The 27,191-nt window shown below is 31.3% G+C and overlaps 1 protein-coding gene across 1 annotated transcript in view; it reads right to left on the bottom strand.

Moving 5' to 3' along the window:
• LOC145280215 (tight junction protein ZO-1-like) overlaps positions 1-27,191 on the bottom strand; it is a 737,272-nt gene that overhangs the window by 63,961 nt on the left and 646,120 nt on the right. The window contains exons 21-28 of the mRNA XM_080131991.1: positions 26,152-26,234; positions 22,227-22,437; positions 19,600-19,697; positions 17,209-17,448; positions 11,961-12,042; positions 9,741-9,893; positions 6,170-6,303; positions 2,117-2,358 (exon numbers count right to left, since the gene is read on the bottom strand). Coding sequence (XP_079988117.1) covers positions 2,117-2,358; positions 6,170-6,303; positions 9,741-9,893; positions 11,961-12,042; positions 17,209-17,448; positions 19,600-19,697; positions 22,227-22,437; positions 26,152-26,234 — 1,243 coding nt within the window. The remainder of the gene's footprint in view (positions 1-2,116; positions 2,359-6,169; positions 6,304-9,740; positions 9,894-11,960; positions 12,043-17,208; positions 17,449-19,599; positions 19,698-22,226; positions 22,438-26,151; positions 26,235-27,191) is intronic.

Below are 27,191 nucleotides of genomic sequence, written 5' to 3'. Positions count from 1 at the left end.
TTAAAATAAAATATTTATTCGATAATGTTTTAGTGAAATATATAAATTCAAAATGGAAGCAATATCAAAACACGCAATGTTTTCCTACATAATTTTCCGATTTGATGAATAACATGCCCGCTTTTTTTCTTTTCTTTCTAAGGTAAATAAATCCATTTTCTTACAAGTCTAAGATGAATATGTTCAGTATTGACATACTAATAACTGATTGGCTCTATATAATGATACAGTTGCTGTACGGAATGTTTAATATGTTTAAAGAATTAAAAAAATAAACTGAATAAGAATTTGGAATGTAGCTGTATTATTATATATATATATATATATATATATATATATATGTTAAAACTGGTAATTAGTAAAAACCTGAAGAGAGTGCTCAATACTATTGCAGAGCAAATATGTGTTTTATTTTTTATTACACATTTATCTGTTTGGTTACATATGTTTTGGATGTTGGACCATGTTTATGATCCAACAGCCTCGTCAGACCTTACAGAAATGGTTGTTAGTATTAGGAAGAAGTGTTTTAGCAGAAATACGAAAAAAAACCCCCAAAAAACTGAAATATTGTTAATACTCGTCTCCCTCCCACTTATTATCCTCTACCCACACTTTTTTCGTATTTCTTCTAAAACACTTCTTCCTAATACTAACAACCATTTCTGTAAGGTCTGATGAGGCTGTTGGATCGTAAACATGGTCCAACATCCGAAACATATGTATCCAAACAGATAAAACGGTAATAAAAAATAAAACATATATATATACTGTGTATGCAAAATCAAGACTTCCAGACAAGGTGTTGATGGCAACAAAAAGTGTATTTCATTTTACGTTACAATTGTTTCAATGTCCAGTCGACAATTTCAAGCATTATATCATTTGAAAATTTTCAAAAACCAGGTCCAATTCTAACATAAAATGAAATACACTTTTTGTTGCCATCAACACCTTGCCTTGAAGTCTTGATTTTGAACACACAGTATATTAATGCTCAATTATGAAATGTGATAATTTTGTAGCTTAATCCTTAAGTCAACCATTTTTGGTTTAAAACCTATTGGTATATGAAAATTTACTGAATTACACGAACTCAGTATATATATATATATATATATATATATATAGTGTGTGCAAAATCAAGACTTTAAGACAAGGTGTTGATGGCAACGAAAAGTGTATTTCATTTTATGTTACAATTGTTTCAATGTTCAGTTCGACAATTTCAAGCATTATATCGTCTGAAAATTTTCAAAAACCAGCATTTCTTCAGACTTTATGAATAAACACAGTTTTGGCAATGTAGCATTTTTTGAATAGAAAGAAAAAAGAGGGGGGGGGGGATCCCTGACGGGAAAAACATGCGAGAAACATTTACCTTGGTTGTGGTTACGGAAAAGCCCATTTAAATGTTAATGTATTGCCTAATTTTCGTATCATTATTTAAGAACAGAGTTATGTGAAGTTTCTACGGGGAGCCCTAAGCCATTTAAAAAAGAAAAAAAAATTTTTTTTATAAATATATCCTATTTGTTGGGTTTATTTTAGGAACCCAACAAATAGGATATATTTAAAAAAAAAAAAAAATTATATATATATATATATATATATATATATATATATACATACATACACACGCACGTTATTTTCTTCTTTCACTAAAACTATATCATACTTTTATACCCCAATTTATATTAAATGTCCGTGTGGTTCTTGGCAATAACTAAAGGCTGTCCTAGATCAGTGGAGGAGAAATCCTTCATGACTGTGGCAATTTTTATTTTTGTTCCTATCCAGAGTGCCCCATTTGGGGAGCTGGATTTTCCCCACATTAAAAACTGACTTTGTGTCTAACTCTGCCCTCACGGGGAGGCAAGTAAATAGGAATAAGTAAAGGCTCCATAGATGTGAAAAATGGTCACCACCAAGACCATGGACTACTCCACACTTGTTTGCCGATTTTACACCAAATTGATAGCCATTTTGTCCCGTTTTATGTACATGGCACAAACACACTTTCATAAAAAGAAAACAAACAAAAAAAACATGGTAACATTCACGTCTGTTGAGTTTAAATGTACACTGGAAGCCATTTTTTTTTTTTTTTACTTACCGATACTTGGCAGACAGATCTGATAATTTAGCTTTGTCGACATTAACTGCATTAACGGGGTTGGCAGTGCTCCGTGTAAAGCGATACGGGTCGTGGGAAGAAGACATATTTCGTTCAGTGCGCTTAGGGATAAATAAAGATCCAAACTTCTCTTGGAGTTTGCTGTCGTCGTGTTTATTTACTGGATTGGAGGTATACCGAGAATACGAATCGCTGCTGTACGAGGAAGAATCATTGTAGATCTGAAAAAAATGAAGGCAGGGAAACAAAAAAATGAATGAGAAATTTAGATTGAATTGTCAAGACTTTAAAAAAGAAGAAAAAAAAAAATGCAGCAAAATAAACCAAGACTCTTTTCACAGAACCAATGTTGCTAGCGTTTCGACAGATGCTCGAGTGAGCTCCAATTTCTTGTTCTTGCTTGTAAAACATTCAGTCTCTCTTCCACAAACATTCGTTCTTTCTCTCGTTTCTTTCATCAAATGGAATTTCCATGAACAGAGTTTCTGTTCAAGAACTTCCCATTTATGGAAAACATTATCACAAGATTGCTTCTCTATAGGTTACAACATGGTCATTTTAAAGTCCAATGTAAATAAATACTTTTCATAAACCATTTCATCATTTTCAATCCTCTTCTAACATTCTTCACCATTCAACTGACAATCTATCTGCATCATTAACCGTCATTCTCAAGTGTCTTTTAGCCTTGATAAGTGGTGACACATTAGTAAAAAACAAAAAGAAAACAAATATGATCAGCTTTCTTAAAGTAATATATCGATATCTTTTGTTTCATCCGAAAATGGTTTATCAAACAAGGATTGTAGTTTATTAATACACTTTAATACATTTAGTAATAAAAAAAAACAAGGCAAAGTATAAATAAGAGTTACTGTTAACATTAATAACTTGTAATCAGTTAAGATTCTTAAAAATTTTAAAAAAAAAAAATTTTTTTATCCGTGCTAGGATGATCAAAAGAAGCTAACCCTCTTTTTGTTTCAAGCAGAGTTATCTCCCCCTTTTATCTCCGTTATGTGCATTCTCGTGTGAAGATGCAAGAACAGTACAAGGCAAACGCTGGCAGGTGCCAATGAAGGGATGACTTTGAACACAATTGAATGAAGTTGGAGTTATCTCCCCCTTCTACCTCTGTTATACATTCTCATAAAGAGATGCAAGAACGGGACACTGGTAGATGCCAATAACTTTGAACACGGGTGAATGAAGATGGAGATATATTACTTCTGTCCGTGATAGTTGTGACACACAAACTCAAGTAGCATCAGACTAAGACTAAAAAATATAATTTGTGTCATTCTATTGACTTTAAATGAAATCTCTACGTCAATTCAACTGTAAATATCCACATTTCGGTACTTGTATAGTTTAGTCAAGACATTAAAAAATAAAAGTATCAAAAAAACGGTTATATTGTACGTATCCGTTTTGGACTGAAGAGCTCCGAAAAAAAAATTCATTTAATTTGATCAAGTAGTTTTTTTTTTTTTTTTTTTTTTACAGCGGAAAAACACGTTCTTATGAGAGTGCGTTGAAGTCAACCATTGGGAGATAACTCCATGTAAAGTGCCAACACTCCCTCCTCATCTTTAATTCTAGCTTTTCTTCCTAAAAACCAAACCTTTTGCTTGGTATCATCACAAATTGTTTTTTCGCTGTAAACCACAAACTACTTGATGAAATTAAGTGAAATTTTTTTTCGGAGAACTTCGTTCCATAACGGATACGTGCAATATAACCTTTTTTCGATGTTTTCATTTATTAATGTCTTTACTAAACTGTACAAGTATCCATATTTCTTCTAGTACTTTATATCATTCATGTTCTACACACATGCGTACACATATTCGTCTTTGGGCATAATCTTCTACAAGGCACTAATAGTTATTGTTGTAATATTGTAGACTACTAATGGAGGTATGGTCCCTCACAGTTGGGAGATTCTATTTATAAACGATGCTGCTAGGAACTGCCAAATCAAATTAATTCACGTTTTGCGACCAACCAATCAGAAACCAGAACTGCTCCATTAAAATTGAACCTTTCTTTAGCAACCTTGCATACGTTTTTTTTTTGTGTCAACACGGGAAGAATATTTTGCTCTTTGACTACAAAAATTATAAAGTTAGGAATCTGAACAAAAGAACTGTCTACTGAGAACCAGTCACCTCCAGGACTTGTATAGACTGACCACCGGAAACAGTTCTGAAACTAAACATGGCTTACAACACCCCAATTCATAACAATGTGAAAAATCATATTACTGTTTGTTCAAGCATAATCATAAAATCAGTCATTATTATTTTAAAAACTATTTGCATTTTAACATTTAAAGTAATACTGTTTTTCAATCAGTGAAAAAAAAAGTTAATACAGTTTGGCGGGGTACAATAAGGTAATTTAATGCTTTCTGTTATTTTTCGCAGAGGGCTAATTCTGGAAACAATCATAAACATTAATAGCCTTTCTGCATAGAAAGTGCAAATGACGTTTTCTTAATGAAATAAAATAATTAGTGCTTGTCCAGAATTTCACTTTTATTAAAAAAAACAAAAATAAAGAAAAATCTGTATGGTACGAAATGTCATATTCCAAAAATCATGTAAATTGATCAAGTAGTTTCATTTTTAACTAAAAGATTTAAATGTTATGACTAAATGAGGAGGAACTGTATTGCATCGTCATTTCAAGAAACACAAGATAATTTAAACCTGAAAGATCAGCATTGTAAAGCCTACAATTTACCATTAATCGCTGAATTTTTTTTTTTACTTTATAAAAATAAAACTACTTGATCAATTTATGTGATTTTTGAAAGATGCTTTTTTTTGCCATGGGTACATAGATATTTTTTCTGCATTTTTGCTTTTTAATATAGGGTAAATTTTGGACAACTACCAAATAGTTTGGAACATATTTTGGCAGTAACAAAGTGTTTTACATAAAAGTCATCGATATTGAAGGTTGATGTGCCAATTCTGAAACTCATTTTATCGATACATAGTTATTCTTAGAGACAGTCTGGAGCTTATCTAGAAAGAAATATTCAGACAAGAAACAGACTTAATAGAGAATTTTATGAAATAATAAATACGTACATATTTAATGAACCTATAATCAAATATTATTAGGACATAATATAGATGCAAGTTATATTTATGATAGGTGTAAATAGTAAACTTATATCTATAAGTTATAGACTTACAGATATAAGTTATAGACTTATAATATACAGGGCGGAACGATAAAATTGTCGTCCTAAATAAAACAACACTACAGATTTATTTTAAAACTTTTATTGAAAAAAATCAATTTAGGTAACGTGATTATGTAGTAGAACTGACAACTATTCAATGTAACTGCCTTCAGCTTCAATCACAAGTACCGGTGGTGATCAGGCTGGTTTTGGTGTTGTGGGAGGTCATGTTGGTGATGTTCTTGATGTATGACCAAACGAAGTAGTCCAGTGAGTTCAGGTCGGGGGAAGAGGAGGGGCAGTGAAAAAAGGGTACGAAGTTGTAGCACTCTTTCTGAAGCAAAGCCTGGGTCTCTTTGGACTTGTGGACCAGCATCGTCCTACTGCCACACTCAGGGTTTGATCACCACACTCTTCAGCACATTCAGATACATTTTGATGTAGACTCAAGCTGACTTTGAAGATGTGGCCCTCACTTGAAACCACAATAAAGAAACTACTGGGAAATTCGTTGAGCTGTGCCCTCAAGTGGAGTTGCATTTTGAGAGTGGTGGCAATGGTCCTGTTGTCATAAATTGGATCATTTAAAACAGGAATTATCTCCCTTAGATTCTGAACTTTTTAAAGTCATTACTGAAAAATTTTCTCTATTGTAATAATCTTCTTTGCATGAAAAATTATTTTTAGAAAGAAATTGAAGCGAATCACACTTTTTAGTGTGAAGAACATGTTTCAAGGATGAAAAAGAAAATATTAATTTGTCAGATGTTTAGGTCTAACATAGAAAATCCCAACCAGATAAAATAATTAAATAAAAGGAAAGGAGTATTCACCTTTTGATCGTGTGATGGGCTCTGCTCAGAATGCAGAGGGGGTGATTTGGGATTGTGACGTGGATGATTATGCGACTCATCCCGCTGCCAGGCTTCATGAGTTGGATCTCTGTATCTTCGATTTGGGTGGCGATCTGAAATGAAAAAAATAAAGAAAATAATGATAGATAGGAGGGGACACTGGCTATATATTATAGCAGAAATACAAATATCAAGCGGTCCTGAACGAGAAATATCCCCTCCCACCTATAATTTTTTTTTTTTTTTTTTGCAATTTTTTTCAGTGAATTATTATTGATTGGGCACTAATATACCAAATTATCTCACAAAAGAAGCAAGAAAAGTCAATATTTCAACATTTTACAGGGGTGCTCAGTTTTTAGTTAAACATTATAGTAAATCAATCCCCCATTTTGTAAACATGGAAATGAATTATTGCCCCCTTTTTTCCTTTTTTTTTTTTGTAATCACCCATGTTAAAAACAGCTTTTGGAATAAACACCCCAACCTTGAAAGCCGTTCTTAGCATGAAGAGGTTGGGGGTGTTTATTCCGAAAAAAATTAAAAGTATGTTGGGGGGAGGGGCATCTTGTTCAGTTCCAGCCAAATATCAATTTTCCAAATTTGAGATGATGATTGATAATTTGACTTATTCTATAAAGAACCACGGTGTAACGGATAAAGTACTTAGTAAAATTTAGTTCTAAACAACATTCTTCTGGAGGTTGAACGTTCCGGGCAATATTAAAAATCCCACTATAAAATTCTTAGGACTTATACCTGATCATGGTTGATGAAATGAGAGCATGCTTAAATAAGGAGTATGCTTAAATAAGGAGTATGATTAAATAAAATTGTCCCATGTTTGGTACATACGTTTGGAGATTACAGTTAGGACATCTGCTGTAGAACAGGCTTGCCTAAATCCATATTGTTGATCGTCAGAAGTTTAGTAACTGTAAGATGATGGACTAGAGCTTGATTAATTATGGACTCAAATATTTTGGTGAAAAGAGGGAGGAGGCTAATGGGGTGATAATTTAATGGATCAGTTCTTTCGACAGAATTCTTGAAAAGCAGTTTTCCAGCAGTTAGGAAAGCAAGATTTGTTAAGGCATTTGTTGTAAAGTTTGGAGAGGACTGGAACAACTTCAGCAGGGCATTTTTATTATAGTACAGCCGGGATGAGATCAGGTCCATATGCTTTTGAGGTGTCAAGATTTTTCATGACATCATGCACCTGAGAAGAGGTGATTTCCAGATCATCTTGTGTAGCGTCAGTCTGCAAATGAAAAATCAGGAAGGGAGTGGTTTGCTGGGTCCAATGTAGAGTTTGAGGCAACCAACTAGCAAGCATGTTAGCCTTCTCAGTTGCCTTACAAACAACCTCATGATTGTTGGATAGTGGGGAATTGTTAACTGCCCATTATTTACTACTCTGTTGTAGATTTTCCAGAAATTTCCTAATTTCTGCGTTTCAATGTGTTTTCTAGTAATTTCGGTATATTCTCTCTTAGCTGTTGCTATTTCTTTCTTACAATTACTTCTAACTTCTATAAAGTTTTGTCTGTTTGTACTGGACTTATGTTGGATAAATCTGTGGTATGCATGCGGCCTTTGAGCAATAGCAGCGGCACAAGTAGGAGTAAACCATTGGGGAAAGTTTGCTATAGAACTTCCACATGGGAACATGAGCTTCAATTGCTGCTTTGAACCATTCAGTGATCTCATTTGTGCACTGTTCAGCAAGAAGAGAAAAGATATTTCCCCACGGGGCATCTCTGAAGAGATCCCTGATGGCTTCCCAGTTGGCCTTCTTATAATACTTTGTCATTTTGAGTAATGGCTCTTCAGCTTTGGATCGAGAATTTAGGGCAATTTCTACCATTATCATAGCGTGATCAGCATTCCCGAGTGAGCTATGGGCATTTGTTACACAATCATCGGCGGAACTGTGGTCAGAAAGAGATCTAGAAGTGAGGCATGTTGGTCTTGCTGACCTGGGAAACGTTTCGGAAAAGTAACCATCTGTGATAGGGAATGCGATATAGAGAAGCTATGCGTTATGCTACCAGCTGTGTCTGTGTAAGTAAAGAAACGAAGCTAATTTCTGTGGTGGACATTAGAGTCACCAAATACATGTACTTGCATGCTAGTATCAAGGGAGAGTGCTATATCTATACTGTCAGAGACTTGGTTGCTTAGAGTACACTCCTGGATAAAGGGAGAGCGGTAGAGAAAATATAAGTAGCTAACGCTATGTTGCAGGTTAAGTCTAAAGCACATAAAGGCCTGGTCGTCTGATTCTAACTTTGATTCTTTAGTCAAGGGAAGGGTGTTTCGAATATAGACTCCAAGTCCGTGCATATGTTTGTCTGAGTCCTTACAGCAAAGTGAGAGATAACTAGGCATATTAAAGTGGTTAGAGGGGATGGAGGAGTATAGGTTAGTTTCACTTAGCGCCAAGATATCCGGAGTGTTTGCTAGGAGAAATGATTCAACAACATCTAAATTAGTTCTAAGCCTGCGGATATTCGTGAATGCAAGCCTCAAGGGAGGAGGCAAATTGGTTTTGTTTGAGTTTATGTTTGGTTTGATCGTAATTTTTTAAACTATATGTAAAAAAATACCTCAACAACGAACAATAATGGCACTGTGCCTAGTATTATTCAAATGTTTAACATATCTATATCTATATCTATATATATATATATATATATATATATATATACTAGCAAAAGTACCCATCGTTGACTGGGTTCAAAAACAGCCTACAGAAAATGGACTCTGATTTATGAAAGTATGATAGCTTATGAAAAGGAAGGGTTGTAAATTTGAGTTGAATTTGGGGGTATCAAAACCAAAGCAAAATATGATGAAAGTGAAAATAAAATAGATAAACCCCATAATTTATTATACCATACCTGTTCACACGGAAACACTTATCACAATATTCTGGGGATCTATATTAAAAAAACCTTGTTAAACTTTGTGACATATTTCCATTCTATGGAGATCAGGTGCGAACGAACACCCCATAATTTTATTATACCATATTTCTTCAAACTGAAACATAATTATCAAAGTATATTTATGCAGGTAGATATGAAAAGTCTTTATTAAAGTTTGTGCCTATTTCCATTCTATGGAGGTCAGGCGCGAATGCAGACCCCACAATTTTATTATACCATCCCTATTTAAGTTAAAACATACTTATCAAAGTATTCTTATGTACATCTATATCAAAAATACTTGTAAACGTTTTTTTTAATTTTTAAATTTTTTATTTCCATACTTTGTGGACCAGGCGCGAACACAGACCCCACAATTTTAATGAACCACCGTTCTGTCAGATCAAACATACCCATTCCTGTGTCTTGATACATCTTCTATCATTATATGTAATCAGTTTTTTAAAATAGTCAACGATATAGGAGCCTATTCGTGACCAGACACACACACACACACACATTCAGCTTTATATATATATATATATATATATATATAAAGAAGACATTAAGTCTCCTTTTTATTTATGTCATCTTTCTGAAGAAAGAAACATGTTACATACCGTCATCCGCATAATGAGAGCGAAGTCTTTCACTTGGCGTCAATGTGGCATATGGATCTATATTCGCTCTGTTGTGGTTTGGCCAGTCTCTTGACAGATTTTGACTATAATAGGATGGATAATATCTGTCTTCTGGACGACTTCCATACGTATCTGGAAAAAAAAAAAAAAAATAAACCAGTTTAAATTTTACGTAAAATTTACTTTAAAAAAAGTTGTTTTTTTTCTATCTAGAATTTTAATTAGAAATTGAACCACATATAAATTTTGATTTTTTTTAAGAATTATGTAAAGTGATACGTAAGTAAATCTTCTCTTAGCATTCTCAGCTGATTCTTTTTTAAAAATCGTTTTTTTACGTTATTATTATTTAATCACATAAGCTATGAAGATGGAGTTCAAAACTGTATGATGAGTGCTTATGTATTCTAATTGGATATCTAAAAAAAAATTATGTATTATGATTGGATATCTAAAAAAAAATTATGTATTATGATTGGATATCTAAAAAAAAATTATGTATTATAATTGGATATCTAAAAAAAAATTATGTATTATAATTGGATATCTAAAAAAAATTATGTATTATAATTTGATATCTAAAAAAAATTATGTACTATGATTGGCTATCTAAAAAAAAAATTATGTATTATAATTGGATATCTAAAAAGAATTATGTATTATAATTTGATATCTAAAAAAAAAATTATGTATTATAATTAGATATCTAAAATAAAAATTATGTGTTATAATTGGATATCTAAAAAAAAATTATGTATTATAATTGGATATCTAAAAAAAAATTTTTTTAATGTATTTTAAGTAAGAACATGAAGAATATGTCATGTCGAAATTAGTAAAAATTCCAAAATTATAATTGAATAGAACATCTGTTAAAACTATTTTTTACAAAAGATTTTTATCAATCGGCTATTTTCTAATTTGAAAGTTAAATGAAAGCAAGGGGGGATAAGTCAATGTTATACAGAATAGACTAAACCGTTAATGTATTTATTTGCTTCCCCACCAAAGCAAATTAGGCACAAGGCCGTTTTTAATGTGGGGTAAATAACAGCTCCCCTCAAAGTAGGCAAAAAGGGGGCACTCTGGTTACCAAAAATAATAATTGTCCCAGTATAGAGGGTTTCCCCTCCATTGACTGGTACAAATTATCTTAAGTGCAGCATCTGCAGAACAGATACTACACTTTGATCCCAGCCCAAAGGCCAAGAACAACAGAAAAAAAGGCAAGCCTCTTTACCGTTAAAACTGCATAAAAAACTCCAATAAATTTAATTTTTTTTCTTGTAAATATTTTTCTACGCAATCATTTTTTGTAATTTAAATTTTTTTTTTACTTATTTCGACAGGACACGTAATTACATAATAGCGCTTTTACTTACAAAGCATTTTTTTAAATATCATATCATAATGCATAATTATGTAAATATCACTAAAAGTTAATTTAGTTAAAAGTTAAGTGATGTAATTTGCAATGAAATGAAGATCACTGAAAAAATATATGGAGGCTTGCTGTTACTCAGACTCCAAGGTGAAACATTAATTTTTTTATTAGCAAAAAATCATTAAGAATAATTGTTAAGAGAATTCCAAGTGAGTAATAATAATTCCAAGCGATACAAGAATGATTTTTTTGAACTGAAAAATAGGCAAGTTATTTATTAATGGTGGTGGTGGGGGAGGACCTTGCCCGGTCATAAAATACACTTAAATATATTTTAATCCATGCAGATTTCATAGTTATTATTACAAATTACTGAATATTTACACACACATATATATATATAATCCTAATTTCAAAAGTTAAAAAAAAAAAAAAAATGACTTGGATGCCATCAGCTAGAATCGAAATCGAAACCAAAACATTTAGCGTTCCAGCCACATTCACTACCATTTGAGCTAGCCCAACAGGTAGATAAGATTAAACCACTTTTAGCTATGATTAGTTTACGCATGCACAAACTAATAAAAATGTTGGCAAGTTGAAATGAACATTTTGCATTTCAAATTGCCGACTTCTGTACATGTTATTCATTGATTCAAACAAAGATTTTACTTGTTATAAACCATCCTTAGTGTATGATTACTATTTGCTGTTAATTTCAGTGTTATGTGACCAGATGTTTAAGAGTTTATTGGTTAAATATTTAGACAGACACACATGCATATATCTACTGCTCTATATTTATATAGATTTACCTTCTTTGAATCTGTTTGGTGATTGTGTTTGCTCCTGTTCACTGGGATATGGGGAGGTGTTACTCTGTGCAGGACTTGTATCCTAAAAGATATAAATTGTATCATAAATGGTGGAAAAAATGACTGACATGGACAATACCTTTCCCTTGATAAAATTTTTGTTATTTCAATTTAAAAAAATTTTTTTTAAATTTCTTTCAACTTTCCCAATTATAAATCAAAAACATTTTTTCTTAATGGACTTGTTCAATTTTTAGATCAGGAAGTCCATAGTTTATGCAAGTCTAGCATTAAATGAGCCCCCCCCACCACCACACATACACACTGAAGCCTCCTAGTTGCAGATTTCTTTCCCTACTCAAGAAAATTTTGGTTCTTATCCATTATCCAGAATCCCTCCCCTATATAAAAAACAAAAATAAAGATAAATTTGTATGATGTACATACCCATGACTAAATGAAAATATCATATTCCAAAAATCATATAAATTGATCAAGTAATTTCATTTTTTTTTATAAAGAAAATCATATCTTATTAGTATCTGAAAAGTGATCTTCTCGCCAGCCATTTTGAAAAAAAATCTTAAAAACAAGGGAGATAACTTAAAATCTTGCAAGATTTATGATATAATGTCTACAAATTGCCATTAATCAATAATAATTATATTCTTTATAAAAAATAAAACTACTTGATCATTATATATGATTTTTGGAACATGACATTTTTGTTTCAGCATGAGCACTTACATCAGACAAATATTTTTTTTAATTTTTTAATGTATAGAGAATTCTGGACAGGGACCAAAATTTCTGTTATTTTTTGTTTTAATCTATGGATTTATATATCAATTGGCCAACAAATCTTGAGATTATAAAAAATTATGGAAGACTTACTGCTCAATTTTTAGAGGGCAGTTTGCTGTGTAAATGTATCATAAAATTATTTCCCTGCTCAAAAATAAAGGTAAACAGGATAATTTTGACTAAACACTGGTCAGAAAATGCAAGTATGCCCATTTTATGTTAAACTTATTAAAGAAAAATGTTACCCTGATAAAAAATTGAACAAGTAATTAAAAAAAATTTCTTTTTATAATCAGAAGAACTTAATGTTTAATCACTAATAGAAAGAATTTTCTTCAAAATTTCAATAACAAAAAATGTTAAGAGGTAGGGGTATATATGTCCACCGGCAAAAAAAAAAAAAAAAAAAAAAAAAAAATTTTAAATAATAATAAAACAAATAAGCTTAGAAACAGCAAAGGATTGTATAATTTTTTTTTTTTTTTTTTATTTTAAATTTCAAAAAACTGCTCCACCACATTTGCACCACATGCTAACATTTATAATACTTAAAAAAAACAAAAAAACTTTTTATCTAATGCAGAGATTCTCAAACATGGGTATTTGTATCCCTATGAATATGCAAGAGATGTTTTGAGGGATACACAAAAATCAAAATTTAAAAAAATACTTCTGTATCCCCCAACTTACTCCAATGTTTCCAGATCCGTTTTTTTTTTTTGATTATCACAGCTAATCAAGGATAAGTATTAATGATTCATGAGGATGGGTTACAATAAGTGTTTGACATTAAATTTTAAGAGGATCATGTTGTAGCTTCACGTGAAGCAATCTTGTGATAATGTATTCCACAAACTGGAAATTCTTAAACAAAATATTTATGGAATTTTATTTGATGCTAAGCATACATAGAAAGAAAGAGAGGTTCTTCATTTGAAAATCATACGTGTAACTATTTTCTAAAAGATTCCCCAAAATATATTGCCCTGTTGAAAATGTCAAACTCATCTACCTCATACAAGTAATAGTGTTAACAGATTATGCCTTCCCCACCTTCTAATCTATGATATGGGACTTGACTTGATTTTTAAAAAATACATTTTTTATATCATAATACACAAGTACCAAATTATGTAAATATTCCTAGTCCTATTCAAAAGGTTGAGAATTTAAAGCTCTGAACTTTGCAATGGAGTTAAGAGTACTGAAAATATTTGGAGATTTGTAACTCAGAATCCAGGGAAAGGCACTGATTTTTTTTTTTTTTTATCAGCAAGAAATTTTTAATCACCAATCAATCAGAGAATCGTCTAATTTTGATGAAATTTTGAGGAGAATAGTTAAAGTGATGGTGTGACGAATATATAAAAAATAAATTTGACTGAATTAGCTTCTCTATAGATTAGCAATAACTATTTATTCATATCTTTTACAACTAAAAAAATTTACTTTTTTATAAGGATAGTAATTGAAGTCGTCCATTGAATCCATTTTAGGGAAATGGATGCAAGGGACTTAACTCTTCCAAAAAATATCTTTAAGACAACAGGTACGGATAATACTTATTTCCCTTTATTAAAAAAAATTCCATATTTATTTATAGGTGATATCTTGCCACCTACAAATCTTTAACATTCAACTTTTGAGATTTTCAAAAGAATCGAAGTTTGGTTCAGATTAACGCACAATTTTTTTTTTGCTGTTTTTTTTTGTGTTTTAATATAGATCATTCAAGCAAAATTCAATAAAGGTACATTATCCATTTATAAATCACACGGATGTTTTTATATAGCAAAGCAGTTATTATCTTAGGATATTTATTGTATTAACACAAATTTATTTTTGCCATTGAAATATCCTTCAAAAATGAACATTTCCACTTGGACTCATTTTCAAGGCATGCAAATTGATTAATAGGCAATTTTTTAAAATATGATTTATAGTACTATATTCATCAAGTTGTGTACTTTTAGAATATGGTTTTAATTTAGTAAAAAAAAAAATTTAAATGGTTCAGAAACTGATATATATATATATATATATATATATATATATATATTTATTTATTTAGGCAGCACATTTTTTTTTTCAAAATCTTATTAAACGATGCAACGGAGACACTTTGCTTTATGATTCTTTTTTTCAATCTTTCGATTTGCCGGATAATCTTTTTTGTATAAAAATCAAAAATATTCATAAAAGTTCCATAACTGTTAGGGCGGGGACTACATAACACTAGTTCTGGCTAACAATGTATTTCAATATACGTATCACTAAATCTGTCTTATATTTTCTTTGGAATTAATATACATTCTTCCCATGACATGGCAAATGTGATATGGGAGAGAAAAGTTTGAGAACCTCTGATCTAAGGGAATTAAAAGCAACCATTAAAATGAATTTGGTTTAACAATCAGCATGCTCTGGAATCGAGGGGTCTATAAATATTTTCCGGTCAACAACAAAATAATGAATTAAACTAACAGAGAAATAAAAGCACAATGCAAGTTTGAAAAGCATTTTAATCCCCCCAAAACATATAATAACAGGCTAATATTGCAATAAAGAAAAACATTACAGTCATCAAATTCTTTTCATATTTTTTATTTTTATTTTATTTTTTTTTCAATCTTATAATTAATTTTCCTTTGGGAAAAACAACATCAAAGCAAATATTTATTAAAATTAAATATTAATTAAAAAAAAAAAATTTTAATGATTTTTTTTAAAAACCTATTTAACATACTTTAAAAAATTAAGGACTTGTATACTTTTTAAAAATAATCTTATTCAAAACTTTAAGTCATAATTATCCAAAATTTCATAGAAATGATATCTACTTCATCAATTATCTCTATATAAATAAAATGAACTCATTTTTTCCCGTCTGATTTTGACATTAATAGGATTAAAAATCAAGATATGTCATGCAAATATAATATGCACAAACGGCAGAACAATATCTGAGGTGTGTTATAGGCTTATTATTTCTCAAATTCCTCGATAATCTTAGATTTCTATACTTTTTCTGCTGAGAAGTCACGGCCAAAATCGGTTAAGATCAATGGAAGTGGTAAAATATTTTCTCTCTAATAAATTCTTCCTCCCCCTGCCACCACTTAACACCGTTTGGGGATCGTTCACAAGGAACAGTTGAGAAGAGAACACCGGTTTGGCTTCGTAGTTCTTTCATGTTAAGTTATTTAAAAATCACTAAACTAAGCTGCAGTGCTCTGTGGCGTAGTGGTTAGCGTGCTGGACAATTCACATTATATTTTCACGTTCGCGCCGACCTACCGTAGTCGTTTTTTTTTTTGTTTTTTTTTTTCCTAAACAACTGGAATGGACTTTTCTTGGTGGCCGAACTGTTAACGTTGCAGATTTTTTTTTTGTTTTTTTTTTTCACACTTTATTTTCCTACTTTTACTCATGACTCCGGGTTTGATCCTTCCTACTTACCTACCATAACATTTTTTAAAACTCCCCCCCCCCGTCCCGGAAACAAACACTCGGGCAACGCCGGGTACCCCCGCTAGTCAAAAATAAAATTAAAAATAACCATTATAATTTGCTTAAAACAAATACAAAAATATCAGAAAAAAATCAATAATAGATTTAAATCGAGCAAAAAACAGTTAAAATTAAAGTAGATAAATTTAGAAACAATGGTAAAGTAATGAACTTAAAATAGGATTATTTTTTGGGGGGAGGGGAGGGGGATTTACATCAAATATTTTTAAGAGAAACTAGATCTGTATATTCATAATAAATATTCTGAGATTATAAGTTTGTGGACATATATAATATTGACTTACATATGTATTACAGAACATTGATAACGCCGGTTTCAAATCCAAATAAAGGGGACCTATAATTAGTCTACCGGATTCTCTTCAGCCTACTTATCCAGTTAAAAGATCTACCATGGCCAGTGTAGTATCAAATATTCTCCTGTAATAATTATTCTTTTTTTTCTAAAAGAGAGAAAAGCTATTTTTAAGATTGGATTTTTTTTTGATTTTCAATAATTATGGGATGAATTTCTGTATAAAACATATCTAAGAACACTGTCAGACATATAAATGACCTTTGAGTGAAATTTGCAAAAGATAGGCTCAGCCGTTTCGGAACCTTTGAGGGAGGAAGTCACACAGAAAAAACACACAAAATGTTTTTTTTATATAATAGTAGAGATATATGCGTATGTGTGTGCATTTATACAATTTTCGAATTTGAAGTTAAAATGATAAAGAGACACCCAAAGAGTTACAATAAATAAAGTTATAATAAATGTTTTATTATACAGTTTCAAAATAAAAATCAGTACCAAAACGAGAGTATAATAATAATGATGATGATCATGATGTCAGCGATGATGATGATGATATAATTTCACAAAATGCAATTCCCATTAATTATACTGGTTATCAAAACTTTGCCAAACCTTTTGGAGCTGATCTCGTTTGTAGCTAGGTGGGGAAGGATAAGGAGGAATTGCTGGGATGCGGTCAGCAGTGGCTACGCTCGGATCAGAAGATGATCGCATCAAGGGTACTTGCTTCATGGGTAACGTGTCCATGTCATCCACAGGTCGGTTGAGGGCATGCTCAGTTTCGGGCGAAGCAACCATGCTCAAACGGGTGGACATAGGAAAGAGGAAGTCATCATGTTTATCATCACTGAGCTGGAAATGAAAAACACATAATTCATAAACAGTCTGTTGTTCTGGAGACTTGCTTTCGTGTTCAGAGTAATAGCTAGAGTGCCTGTCACAGTGACCGAGAGTAAGTTCATTCCTCCCCAGGAAGAAGGGGAGGAGGGTGCTTCACTATTAAAAGCTTTGTGCTACACAAAAGCTAGCTGACTAAATATCTACTATCAAAAAGACAACATTTAGAATTGGAGAAAAAATTTTTTTTTTTTTTTTTAAAGTTGCATAAAACATTCACAAATAAAAATAATAATAAGGATGGACTATAAGACTAAAAACTAAGTTTCTAACACTTACATTCAATGATACTTAGAAGGTAAAAAGAAAAAAAATTCTTATAAAAAAGGTGGGGGAGGGGTTATACAATATCGGGCACAAGTGAAAATTTTATTCCAAGTAAAAAAAGAAAAACTCTTTGAAATACTTATATATCATGCAAAAGCAAGTATCCTAAAAAAAAAAGGAAAATTATTGAATAGAAGTTTAATCAAAAATAAAAATCAGTTTTTGTATTTTGCTCATCTGCCATTTAATCAGTTAAATTACAAACTGACTTATCTCCCCTTGCTTTATGGGATTTCCACTTTTATCAAAGGTGGATTAGCAAAATACAATAAAATTGGTTTTATGTTTAATTAAAATTTTACTCAAGTTTTCCTAATTTTTGGTGCAGATATCTATTTTTACCTGGTACGTAAGTATATCAAAGAGTTTTCTTGTTAATTTATTTGGAACTGTCAGTATAATAATAATAATAATAATAATAATGATGATATAATTTCACAAAATGCAATTCCAAAATTTTCTCTTGTACCCAATACAATGTAAACACCAAAGAAAGAAATTAATGTTTTGTGAAAAGGCAAGCAAGACAATCAGACATTAACCTCCTTAGAATTAACTTTCTAGTCTATCTTAAACTCACCATCATCTAGTCGTGGTAATGTTATAGATCTTCCTAACTCTCTCACTATCTTCTTTCACACCAGGTACATCATCACAGGTGCATTTGTAAGTCCTCTGCTAGTTGCTTAACGTACATACGGCATGGTCTCCCCACCAAAGCACATCCCTATTTTGGCATCCACAACCGCTGACCATTTCATCCTAAATAATGATTAACAATTTTTTTCCCTCTTTCTCTGATCAGAGCTGGAATTCAAGGAAGGTGTCAGTAGAGATGCTCTCTCATGGAATGCTTCTTCCAAGAGATATTAAGAACAGCTCTCAGCATTCTGATGTATACATGGTCAATTTTCTCCAATCTTTGGGTATAAGTAATTTCCATATACAAGAACTGATGAAAGAAGTCGCATTTTATCTTAAGTATAAAGATTTGACATCAAGATTGCTTCCATCTTGTCCAGTTTAATACAGACCCTGATGAGTTGCACATTTAATTCACTCTGTGCAATGCTGCTTCGCAATTTTACAGCCAAGATAAATGAATTCATCAACATTTTTAGACAAGAGATTTTTTCATGTTGGTTCAGAAGAATGTGATGTATTTTGCTCAAGGCATTCAAAAAAATTAAATTTAAATGCTCTTAAAGTTGAATAAATGCAACCACTTTTCCAAAATAGAAGTAAAAATAACAATTAAAAAGATTTTGGTACTTGTTCAGAATTCCCCCAATATTAAAAGACAAAAACAAAGAAAGATCTTCATAATGTACATACCCATGACCAAGTGAAAATATAATATTCTAAAAATTACATACATTAAGTTTTATTTTTAAATAAGAAAACCAAATATTATGACTAAAGAGCAGCTATTTTATCCGCCATAAAACAATATAAAACAAAGGGAGATAATTAAAACAAGATTTTTCTTGTAATGCCTATGAATTCCCATTAATTGCTTTAAAATAATTTTCTTGATAAAAATAAAACCACTTGATCAATTTAAATAATTTTTGGAATATATTTTCATTTCGTCATAGGTATATACAAATATTTCTTTATTTTTGTTTTTTAATTAAAGGAAATTTTTCTTTTCCTAATGCAAATATAATACTAAGGAGGTTGAAACAAAAACATTGTCCACAATCATAAAAGGCAAAATTTTCCTAGAAAAAAATTGTGACAAGATCTCAGAAAACGAAATTTTGCACAAATACTTACTGGCTTTTCCGACATCCATATTTGTTGTTTTTGCTGTGCGTCAATGATCTCTTTTAGTTTGCGATACCAACTATCACTGCTATTGTGGATGATAGTACCTGTGAGGAGAAATAACATGAAAGAATTGAAGCAATATCAAAACAGTTATACACATTTTGTCCATAGGCATGACGAAAACCATCTAATTATCGTAAGGATAATGAATAATACCTTTTGGGAGTTCGTTTAAAGTGAAGCATGTTTGCATAGAACCAGCCTCACTTTCTCATCTCAATAGTCTGATCCAGCAGTAGAACAGGGTCGAGACAGCTGAAGGCCAGATGGGATGCAGGAGCTTCCAGAAGTGTAAACTTCCTCCTACATACAGCGCTCGGTATTTCCAAATAATCACCTATTTTAATACTGACCAGGCTCAACATTGCTTAACTTCCGTGATCTAACAAGAACCAGTATGTATTTATTCTTTTTTTTTTTTTTTGCGGACAGTTATCCTCATCTTCATAGTTATTGTTGTTGTTCTTCTTCTTCTTCACCACATTTCGGCCAACTCATCCTCTGGCCTTCTTCAGGTGATTAACCACAACGAGATAGAAATGCTCTCTTGTATCCCCAGTAATTACTGCTTTCCATAATTGTTGTTGTCTCTTCAGGGCCCGTGGTGCAGTGGATAGAGGCATCGAGTTGCTACGGTTCCAGATAAGCATCATCTGAAGATAGCGGTTTCTATGCTACCCAAGCAGGCCAGAGGATTAGTTGTCCAAAACGTGGTGAGACAACAACAACTATGGAAGGCAGTAATTACTGGAGATACAGTTACAAGACTCAGCATTCCTATCCCGTCCTGGTAATTCACCTGAAGAAGGCCAGAGGATGAGTTGGCCAAAATGTGATGAAACAACAATTATGAAGATAAGGATAAGTCTGCAAATAAATTAATAATAAAAAAAAGAATACACAAGTTATTCATTTCAAAGGATTTCCAATAAAAATGATATACAAGAACCAGTGTGTCAATGTGATACAAGGTGTGTAGAGAGAGAGAGACGTCTTGTTTCGCATGAGTAAACGGTCGCTGTATAGATGGTCATCGTCTGGTCTTGCTAGGTATGAAAAACAATCACAACTGATTTTTTTTTTTTTTACAAATTAGTTCCCAATTATCAAGACAAAAAACACACTTGAGGATAGTAATTAAGAAGATGGATAGCTTGAGAGTTTGAAAAAGCAATTCTCTCCCCTTTGTCAGAAACATTGGTCATGGAACATGAGGATTGTTTTCTGAGTTTGCTGTTGTTTTGAGTATGTAATGGCTTTGTTCAGTCTCGAGAGACAATAGATACTCCATGTAATGATCCGGGCATATGTTATGAGGTCAGAGTTGCATAATCCTCAACCATTTCTCTTCTGATTTAGCATTGCCTTATTCTAATGGCAAAGAGAAGTTTGGAATAACTGGAAGCAATGCCGAGATACGCAGAGAGCATATACAGCATATTCCTAAATGGTCACCTATTTTAGTTCTGACCAGGCTCAACATTGCTCAAGTGTGTTGTATGTTTCAATCTTCTTATAGTATTCATCATCATTGATATTTCAATCTTCTTATAGTATTCAGAATCATTTAAATAGTTTAAAAATAAAATTTACTTTTGTGGCGCCCATATTGAATTCAAAATAAAACATTATACGTTTTCTTATATTCATTTCTTGCAAGAAATAAATTTCTGTAACAAATTATAAACATTTAATAATGAATTACGTTCCACACACCTTGTACATCTTTTTCAATTTTTTCTGATACATTTTCACCCAAACAAGGCAAAGTGCCACTTTGATGTAGGGGGTTGCTGTCTGGGACATAATTTGCAGGGATACTATGTAGGGAGTTGAGCAACAAGATGTCTGTTCACGTTACACTGCTATATTTCAGTACAGTCAGGAAAGTAGGAACCTAGAAAGGAATTCCAAAGTCTAGCAGTCCTTGGGAAGAAACTATTAGAGCAGAAGGCTTTCTGGCATCTAGGGATCTCTACTGTGTAGGGGTGGGATTTTGCTGCTTGTTGGGTTTGTAGAGGATATTTACGTTGAAGGGGTACAAGAGCATGTAGTTCATCGGAGCACATACCATTAAAATAATTGTAAAACAGGCAGAGGGATGCAACATTTTGTTGATGGGACAGAGGTTGAAGCCTTGCTGGCAGTGCAGGACCTATCAGGTTGGAAAATCTCTTTTGAACTCTGCCTAATAGTAGATGCACCAGCCTAAATGTGGCAACAATACTCCATAGATAGACGAATGGTGGTCTTATAGAGGTGCAGGGTACTCTCGGGTATAAATAACTTTCTAACATGGTAGAGAGAGCCCACCTTCATATCTGCTTCATACTAGAAAACTAATAAGTCTAATTGATTGAAAAGTCTTTTAGAACTTGGTCTTTTGGGGATTTCTAATGAAAAATGAATTCAAGCAAGACATGAACTCCAACATTTAAACATTTCTTTAAGTTTTATACAAAGCCATAACAAAAAAACTACATTTATGATCCCAATCATAAATTTAATTTTTTTATGATGCCTATTATAATTGAAACAGTAAAGAATTTATGTAAAAAAAAAAAAAAACTTACCTGTGAACAAATAATTATAAAATTTCTCCAGCTTCAGAGATTCCTCATATAGCTTCTTCAAATTTTTACTTGAATTTTTTGCCCATCGAGATCGGACATCTTTGATGGCAGTTTTTCCTTCCGAGCCGATGAAGATCACTATAGGATAATACTGAGCAAAGTTCAATTTTTCCACAGAATCAGGCGTTATGTCGAGAAGACAATGCTTTTTCTGAAATAAAGAGACAAAAAAAAAAAATTAATAAAATTCAGGCTCTCTTAAACCCCCCCCCCCAAAAAAAACCATAAGATTGAAATGAGATTAAAAACAATGAAATCTCAAATTATTATTTTAAAAAATAATTGTAAAAATTTGAGAAACAGGCTATTTGTTGTAATTTTATGAAAAACAGTATTAGAAAGTGAAGATGCAAAAGTATGGTTAATCTAATAAGATCATATGTTAGAGAAGGTATTTTGAAACAATTACCAATGATATTTGACAAGACATGAATAAATAGGTGGCCATCTTGACAAACTCTGGAACCTTTCTGTCGAATTTTGAAATCTGAATTTCAAATGGAACCGTTTATTCAATCCACAGGGGATATCATCTCATTCTGTCAGCCACGACTGGATAGAAGTTCTAAGTATTTTGAGTGCCGCCTACACTAAGGATTGAGCTTTCAGAAGAGTGTAACTTACAACTGAATCTTTACCAAGTATTTTATCCACTATTCAACAGTTCTTGCAAGAACAGTAGTCTGAATAATCCAAATAATATGAATTGTCAATCCTTATCTAAAATAAAATTCCAAAACAATCTATGTTTATTCCTCCTAATCTATGTTTACATACACACACTAGCAGGTTGCCTGGTGTTGCCTGGTTGTAAAATACGCTTAAATATGATATTTTAATTTATGCAGATTTCGTATTTATTATTATAGAGCCAATTCTCTATTGATTATTATATTGTACCCAATATATAGTAGTTATTTCAAAAGTTAAAAAAAAATATGACTTGGGTACTATCAGTTAGTATTGAAACTGAAACATTTAGCACTGCAGCATTATTAAATACCATCTGAGTTAAGACGATGTGCATATCATAGTTAATCAAATAACCCAACTTAAATGCATTTATGCCTGCCAAATTTCAATTTTTTAAACTTTGCCAAATTTCAATTTTTTAAACTTTGAATCTTAGCAACTATTTTTCCTGGCTAAAAACCAAATCAATTTGTTCCACAGGTCCAAATCCCTAAATATCAAGTTTTAAATCTGTAGATGATAAATCCTAAATAATCAAATTTTACCCAATTTACACCGTTAACGATGACTATACTACCACCTTACATTCATTAACCCTTATCCTCGAGTGACCTTCGGGCCTTGATAAGTGGTAACTTCCAAATAAAAAATAAAAAAGACCAAAAATTGACAGAAGTTTGGTAGAGACCATTGCGAAACACAGTCTCTTTAAATTAATATGATATGAGATGCCAACATATATTGTTCCCTTTTTTTTTTTTTTTTTTACTTCGAAAAAAGATTGAATGTACACTGAAAATTAAGAGGAGATAAATTACTTTCATTGCCAAAAATGTGAGAGTATTCATTTGTGTTAATCCATTAAGAAAAGGTTAATTAGTCCTTTTCTCAGGTAATTAGCCAATCACCAACACCTGGCAGTAGAGTGCCAATTTCACCTTCAGGTTATATAAATAATAGAGATGAGATAAAATAAAAAAAAAAAACGTTTGCGGTAATCTGGGTAGAGAAATGTGATTAAGTAACTAATTGAACCTGCAGAAAGTGTTTAAGTTCATGCAGGTTTTTTTTCTTCTTTTAACCATTTTTTTTTTAAACCATTTTTTTCTTCTTTTAATATTTTTTCTTTTTTTTAACCATTTTTCCTTCTTTTAAACATTTTTTTTCTTTCTTTCTTTTAACCATTTTTTCTTTCTTTTAGACATTTTTTCTTTCATTCAACCATTTTTTTATGGGTATGAAAGAAAAACAAAAAAAAAGGATAATAATATAATTTACATATGCCTATATTCAATCTTTGCTAATCAAAGTGCTTAAAAAAACAAATAGTGATTGTTCAGAATTCCTCTTATATTAAAAAAAAACAAAAATACAGAAAAAAATCTTTGACGTACATATCCGTGAGAGAACAAAAATATCATATTAAAAAAGTCACAAATTGATCAAATATTTTTTTATTGTTAGAAAGAAACTCATTTTTAAACAATGTTAAGTGATTGACGGGAATTCGTAGGCATTACAAGGTTGATCGCGCAAGTTTGAATTATTGTGGAGTTATCTGCCCTTGTTTTTTCAAGATGGCATGAGACGGTCTCTTTTTGCTTACTCATAAAATTTTATTTTCTAAGTTAAAAACAAAACTACTTGATTAATTTGTGATTTTGGGAATATGACATTTTTGTTCTATCACGGGTACATATATCATACAGATTTTTAAAAAAATTTCTTTTTAAATATAGGGGGAATTCTGAACAAGGACAAAACAAAGAATGTAAGCACAAAATCAAATCCTCCAGAATGCTTCACTATTTCTTTGTCAAAATTCATCTATGTAATTATTTGTGAAAAGAGAAAAAAAGGAATTATTTTGTGACCATCAGGAGGCATTATAATAGTTTTATTCAAAGCCTTAAATATCTCTAAGAATTAAATCTAACTTTTAAAAAATGGCTAAAAAGTAATAAGAAAAAAAAGGAAAAAATAATCGAGGCACTAAGTCTGAATCAAAGAAATTGTTTTAAGGAATTGACAATTCATGTGATTTTTTTTTTTTATTTTGCTGTATTTTTAACAAAATGAAAATTTGATCAAAGGTGACCGGTTGTCGAATTTAAAGTATTTAATTCTTTTATGTTACTATATCAAGATGTCAACATGGACATTATCTATATATAAAAGTGAGAATGTGTGTGTGTGTGAGGACACTTCTCAATCTATATACTCAACAAATTTTCAATCTACAGACTTGAAATTTGTTGTTAATCAAACATATGGGAAATTTGTTGTTAATCAAACATATGGGAAACTTCTTAATATGTTTTCATCCAGGAAAAAGGGCTGCTAAGGGGTCAAAATTGAAAAATTGATGCTGGGGGTGGGCATCAGGTTTTTATCTGTTTGTCAACTACTTCACATGCATGAACTGTTCATATGACAGTTTCCTTATGTTAAGAATAAGTAGTTTTGAAAATACTTTGTAAAGATCGTGGCAAGCTGACCTAATGGTTATCGTACTTAACTCACTGTCTTTAGGTTTTGATCTCAGCTTGAGTATTTTTTTTTTTTTACTTACAACAAGTGAATTGTTTAGAAAAAACATAATACCTGCATGCACATGTCTCAGTTTCTTTCCATTTTTTTAAAACTCATTTCTTAAAAGGAATTTAACGTTACGTTTAATACTGGGAAAGGCTAGGTACATCTGCTAGTTGTGTAATAATTTTAAAGAAAAAATGAGTGACATAAATCTAAGAAACTGGATGAATTGAATTAATGGAAGAAAGAACCGAATGTCTATGATTATGAAATAAATGATAGTGGACTTTTACCTAGTGAACTGCAGCAATACCATTGACACAAGTCAATATAAAGAAACTGAGACACTCATTGGATAATCAACTATGTTCAATGAAAGTTAATGGTGAATTTCTTAAGCGAAAGATATAGTGGGTCGGATAGAATAATCAGAGAAATTGTTCAAAATTTTTTTTTTATGTAAAGAACACAGATTGAAAGTGTCTTTAATACACTGGTTAGTTAGAATCAAATATAAAGTTAGCAGATGTATTGCTATATGGGTCTAATTTTGATAATCCAACTGGCTTGATTTTATGTTATATTAATTTAATATATTAGATTTTAGAATTGATTGAGGTGACAATTATTAACTTACCTCACTCATAATTCCATTAATCGCACTTAGCTTCACAACACCTGTCCGATTCTTTTTGTTATCTTCCTCGTTGCCATGTTTCTCTAGAAAGAAAAAATTTTTTTTTTAAATCAATGATTGAAAAAAACACACATGTGTTCATTCTATATTAGTGACCTCTTTAACCCTGCGTTAGTCACCTGAGTGTTCCATGGATAGTTCCAGGAGATGTTTATACACCCAATACTAAAACGTTTATAGTGCTATTATTTTGTAAAACATAGTTATCTTGCTGGTTCAGGATATATCTACAGTCCTTGTTGAACAGTTTGAATCACTTGTATCTTGTTGATATTAATAAAAAATAATACAATAAAATAAATTATAAAACCAAAGGGAAAATTAAGATATTACATTAGCTAAGCTCATAGTTACAAGACTAAAAGAGTAATAAATTGTAAATAAAATAAAAATCCCATCAAAACTTATCATAAAGAAAATACCAAAACATATTAATTCCATATTAAATATTACAGAGTAGCCTAATGATACATAATATGCGTTTATATCTACAATTTTCATTCCCACTGGAAAAATACAAAACATATATCTATACTCCTATAAATTTGGGTTGTTTTGTTCATATTAAAAAAGAAAATACAACTTTGTTATATATGGGTTGTGGAATTGCATTCATCTGCAAAAGATCTAGCTAATTAGCATATGCTTTTAAACATTCATTTTAATTAATTCTCTTTAAGTTTTTTTTTTGTTTTCTTATGAGATGAACATCTTTAGTTAACTATTATGTGTAATTATATTCATGCAGATATTCTACATGATTTATTTATACTTGTGTAATAGTTGCATAAAAAGATTATAGTAAACACAAACCTCTTTCTATATATATTTATGTATGCGTATATATATATATATATTTGCTTAAAATATTTTGCCTACCAAACTCCTATTAGTTTTTGATCCACAGACATGAAACTTCATATATAGGATATTCAAGCCCATGCAGAACTTTATATTTAGGTTTTAGCCGGAGAAAATCG

This window comes from Euprymna scolopes, chromosome 7, assembly GCF_053919585.1.
Source record: "Euprymna scolopes isolate OS-2025 chromosome 7, ASM5391958v1, whole genome shotgun sequence".
Classification (NCBI taxonomy): domain Eukaryota; kingdom Metazoa; phylum Mollusca; class Cephalopoda; order Sepiida; family Sepiolidae; genus Euprymna; species Euprymna scolopes.
The sequence above is the reverse complement of the archived record's forward strand: the minus strand, read 5'-3'. Positions and strand labels throughout refer to the sequence as shown.